At 34.2% G+C, this 4,440-nt stretch overlaps 1 protein-coding gene across 1 annotated transcript; it reads right to left on the bottom strand.

The window, feature by feature from the left end:
- Nucleotides 1-1,443: 1,443 nt before the first annotated feature.
- Nucleotides 1,444-4,032, bottom strand: itln3 (intelectin 3). Its single transcript, XM_051104443.1, has 7 exons — nucleotides 3,867-4,032; nucleotides 3,442-3,588; nucleotides 2,797-3,044; nucleotides 2,546-2,704; nucleotides 2,021-2,141; nucleotides 1,819-1,922; nucleotides 1,444-1,725 (listed from the first exon to the last, which is right to left on the bottom strand). Exons 1-7 carry the CDS (start codon nucleotides 3,916-3,918, stop codon nucleotides 1,609-1,611), a joined length of 948 nt encoding a protein of 315 aa, XP_050960400.1. The 5' UTR covers nucleotides 3,919-4,032; the 3' UTR covers nucleotides 1,444-1,608.
- Nucleotides 4,033-4,440: the final 408 nt, after the last annotated feature.

Below are 4,440 nucleotides of genomic sequence, written 5' to 3'. Positions count from 1 at the left end.
GACGCTATTAGTATAAATTGGCTGTAAACATATGTCTGTATTTATTAGCATATTTTTGTATCAGTAACTCATCATATTAAGGTTCCTTTTGAAAAGGTGGTCAACTTGCCTTGACTTATTAAAACTAAAGACAGTAATAACTGCATTATTTGAAATTCATTTTAATTAATTGTTTAATTCCAGTATTAGTTACTGGGAATCTTAGGTGGACACCAGTAAACTATTAATTCATGAGTTTTAAACATTACCAGTAAATGTGCACTTTAATCTGTGAGCCATTTATTTATGAGGATATGATAAACATTAATAACCTGTATAATACAGTGTACTGTGATGTACAGTGAGACATTAAATTAATGAGCCTAAATGTAAACACCCTGAACTAATGAAGTATTTTTACTGCATCATGCATATATTGCATATTAAATAGCATTTATATGCAGCATTGTGCATTTACTGCATATAAAAATAGTTTTGATTTAAATAAGTATGAATATATATTAAGCATAACATGTGAGTTAAAAAAGGCTCGCTGTTGGGCAGATGTTATAAGTAACCATTTTTAGTATCAGTAAATTTTAATACATTTACAATAAGGTGACCAGATTTTTGAAATGGAAACCAGGAGCATTTACCAGTTCAGTACATTGAAATCTCAAAAAGGGAAAAAAGATCCTTAGTATAAAGTGTTACCGTAAATAGTAACCATTGCAAATAGCAAACAGATCAAAACACCATTACAACAAAACAAAATAAAACAAAACAAATATGAAAATCTGCATAATTTTCATAATTTGTCCCTGTGTGATGACAAATTCATTAATAAAAGAAAGTCAGTCAGTATACTATATGCAGTGGAAGTTGAAGCCACAGCAAGTGAACATTCAACTGAAAAACAAAAAAGGAAAGTGATAAATAAAACACAATTGTATTTGCAATGTGTTTGCACACTCTTCTGAACGTTATTAAAATATTGCTCATGCATGAGTTTAAAAAAAAAAATAATAATAATTTATAAAGGTTAAATAAAGGTCTGATCCATGTGTTTATAGCTGAACTTAGATTTTATTTTTATATTTGCAGTTTCAGATTTGAGACAAATTTGGCTTGTAAAAATGTTTATTTCACATAGCTACTTTTTCATTTCCGTCAATGAAGAACAGAGTTTTCAAAAAGTAATAAACCTGCAGCATCTGTCAGCAGGCTGTTAGTCAAACCCTAGAGGATCCCAAAGGATATGCCTAAAATTACAGCACATTAAAAAGAGGAAATTATGAATTTGATCATTAAAATGTTGGCAGTTGAGCTAAACTGATCTCACTTAACTTGACAACATTTGAACAGCTGAATGAATTATTCACAAATATACACCTTTAAATGTAAAAATGCTCTTGCACGTTTTCAGTGCTAAAACTGTTGTATTAAAATGTAACTCTGGAAACATATTTTTACAGAGGTTTATTGATATCAACATTTATACCTCAAATAGGAAATACTGATGTTTTAACAAATTTGTACATGTACAGTTCAGCTTAGCATTTGATGTACTGTAAACGACCTTGAGTGATGCTCGTGCTGATGTTTGACATCTGTTAATAAGATCTTCTGTTAACGATAGAAGAGCAGCACAGCTGATTGGGTGAGATGTTTAGATGCTTGGTCCAGAGCGGTGAAATCTCCACACTGCTGACGCTCCGGGAAAAATCCTCCTCCTCCAATGCAATACTGCAAAACACACTTATATCAGTCTGATACCTCCAGAATATTTATGATTTGTTTAGACCAAAAACCACTGATGCCGACAAAAGCATAACTTACATTTTGAGGATTGCATTCAGTAGGTTTCACTCCAGAGCACATGGCCACGGCTGCTTGATCAGAGTTAAACGCTCTGAAGGTGATGAAGCCAGACTCAGTCTCCTCTGAGATAAACAGGACAAACACACTTTGTACCCAGTATTTCTGCATATACATATTCTCTACGTTGTGAATGTATTTAATGCAATATAGAGTTCAATACTTCCAACAGATGGTCCATATAATTTTGCAGTTGAATCTTTGTCTCCAGTATCATACACCACCGGACTGCTGGGTCCCATATCACTCTTACACTGTCCAGCTCCAAACTTCACAGGGTATTTCTGTTCCAAATAGTCATGCAAAAATGCATATAAATATATATATTGTTGCTAAACCATTTTTTTGATCATTAGAATATTTGGTAACACTTAAAGCTTTTATGAACGCATTATAAAAGTGTTCATAATGTACGATGTATAGCATTATATATTTTTATAAATAATTGTAAGCAAAGTTCAAATGAACTGGAATATTTAAAGGTTTGTTTGTCATGATTTTTAATTATACTATTCTAAGAACTAGAACCGTGGAGTCCAGTTGTCCTCAAGATACTAGATAATTTGTCGGTGATCAGTGATTTTTTATATATATATTGCAGTGTATTAAGTCTATAAGTATCTGTACTTTTATTTCAGTATGCACATATGTGCATGCTGAATTTTTATGTAAGAATAGTGTGTTTCACCTTGAATAAGTGGTAAAGGTTTCCACCGTGCTCTGTCAGGAACTGGCTTTCTGTATGGTAGCGCAGGATAGCAGAGGATGTCCAGCTTTTCAGCTGCTCATTATTGGGAACATGCCACACTGACATGTCTTGTGCAGAGATGTCGTAGTACCCTGGATTCTGTGGGATATGATATTATTGGGCCATCAGATTGAGCTGTTAGAAATTATTATCCTCTCAGTGGTTAGCTGTGGTTTCATGTCATTGTGTACCTTGTAGTCATCACTAGTGGAGGCCTCTGCGCTGCCAAACGTAACAGTATTTGCCCATGTTCCGTCTCCTTCAGGCAGGTTTTGGTCATTTCCCTGCTGGCTAGACCAGCGATCACCAAGAGAGCACTTACCATTGATGTTGTTCTCATGGACACTGGCTACCAGAGTCCATCCACCGCCGGCTGTGGTCATGTCGCAGAAAGTCTGGTAGTACGTACCGCTCTCAGTTGTCAGGATGTATATGCCATCTGAGGAGAAACAGAGACCTTAGATTTTAAGTATTCGCTCAACAGAAAGATTGTCAATGTCCTTACATTTGGACATAATTTATAATAATAATAAAGTCATCATTTAAAAAATAAGCAATCAGGTATCAAATGAAAGTATGGGAATTACATAGTGACCAAAAAATTCAAACAAATCAAAACACTTGATGCTGAAAATTCAGCTTTGCATCACAGGAATAAATTATATTTACATAACATATTCAAATAACAAATGCAAAAGTGTATTTAATATAAAATCACAATATTACTGTTTCTATTTTTTTTATCAAATCAATGCAGGCTTGTAAAAACTTCTTTCCAAAATGTTTGACTGGTAGTATTTTTGCACTATAACTAATAATTCTTCCTCAGTACTTACCCTGCGAGGCACCATGTTTCTCTTTGATTTCCAGGCAGCTGCTAGCGAGGCTCCTCAACCTAGCATGATACTTGCCTAATTCTGGGTTTATGTAGGTGCCATTTATAATAATTGGCTTTGGAGTGACAGCTCCCGTAACACTCAGCACTGCAGACAACAAGACAGAGACACACTGAAACAAGCGTCTCTCAGAAATTGCTAGCATATTTCAGAAATAATTACAAAGAAATGGCACAAGTAACACACTGAATAAGAAAATTTGAAGTAGAAAGACTGAAACTGTTTTCTTGTAAAACACACTTCAATAATCTTTGATATATTTACAGCTTTGACATTTAGAATCTAATCAGCTAATCATAAGTGTACACATTAAAAAATCTGAAAAAAAAAATCATATCAGTATTTTATAATCATAGTCCACTTACTTGTGTGCCTTAACTGCAAAAGGCACATCAGGAAGAAAACGAAGCGCAGCATGGCTCTGAGTTTTCAGCTGTTTGTTGATGATGTCTGATGAAGATTTCTTTCTTCTGTCCAGCCTGACAGCAGCTTTTATCTCCAATTTGAGCTTATATCTGGAGTAAAGCTGACATATTGTGCAACATTGTGTGTAATCATTAAACACGCAGCGAACCCAGCGCTGACTTGCAATCAGGGAAATGCCCATTACTGAAACACCAATACATCATCACAGTATATTTACTTTTTCAGCAACTTATCAGCGAAGTTATGGAACATTACATTCATATTTTTGTTCTCGGCATGTGCTTTCCCCACAACAAATTACAGGAATGTGCATGAATTTGTGAAAGTGATGAATGCAGTGGATTGTGGGTAACAGGGGTCTGAGCCATTAGCCAAAAACAGTGTTTTGGATTGATTCTGATTGATTGTGAAAATATGATGTTTATACACCCTATTTTCTACACTGAAATAAAAGGTAAAAATAAATGGTAACATCTAAATTTATTGTTTTTTATTAAAGTCAAAAATATTATT

Source organism: Labeo rohita, unplaced genomic scaffold, assembly GCF_022985175.1.
Source record: "Labeo rohita strain BAU-BD-2019 unplaced genomic scaffold, IGBB_LRoh.1.0 scaffold_72, whole genome shotgun sequence".
Taxonomy (NCBI): Eukaryota; Metazoa; Chordata; class Actinopteri; order Cypriniformes; family Cyprinidae; genus Labeo; species Labeo rohita.
This window is presented reverse-complemented; position numbering and strand designations above follow the sequence as displayed.

Coding starts and splice junctions, on each gene's coding strand:
- itln3 (XM_051104443.1), bottom strand. CDS start 3,918: ATGCTGCGCTTCGTTTTCTTCCTGATGTGCCTTTTGCAGTTAAGGCAC. Junction 3,045..3,441: donor GAAACATGGTGCCTCGCAGG/GTAAGTACTGAG, acceptor GTTTCTCCTCAG/ATGGCATATACATCCTGACA. Junction 1,726..1,818: donor CTGAATGCAATCCTCAAAAT/GTAAGTTATGCT, acceptor TGTGTTTTGCAG/TATTGCATTGGAGGAGGAGG.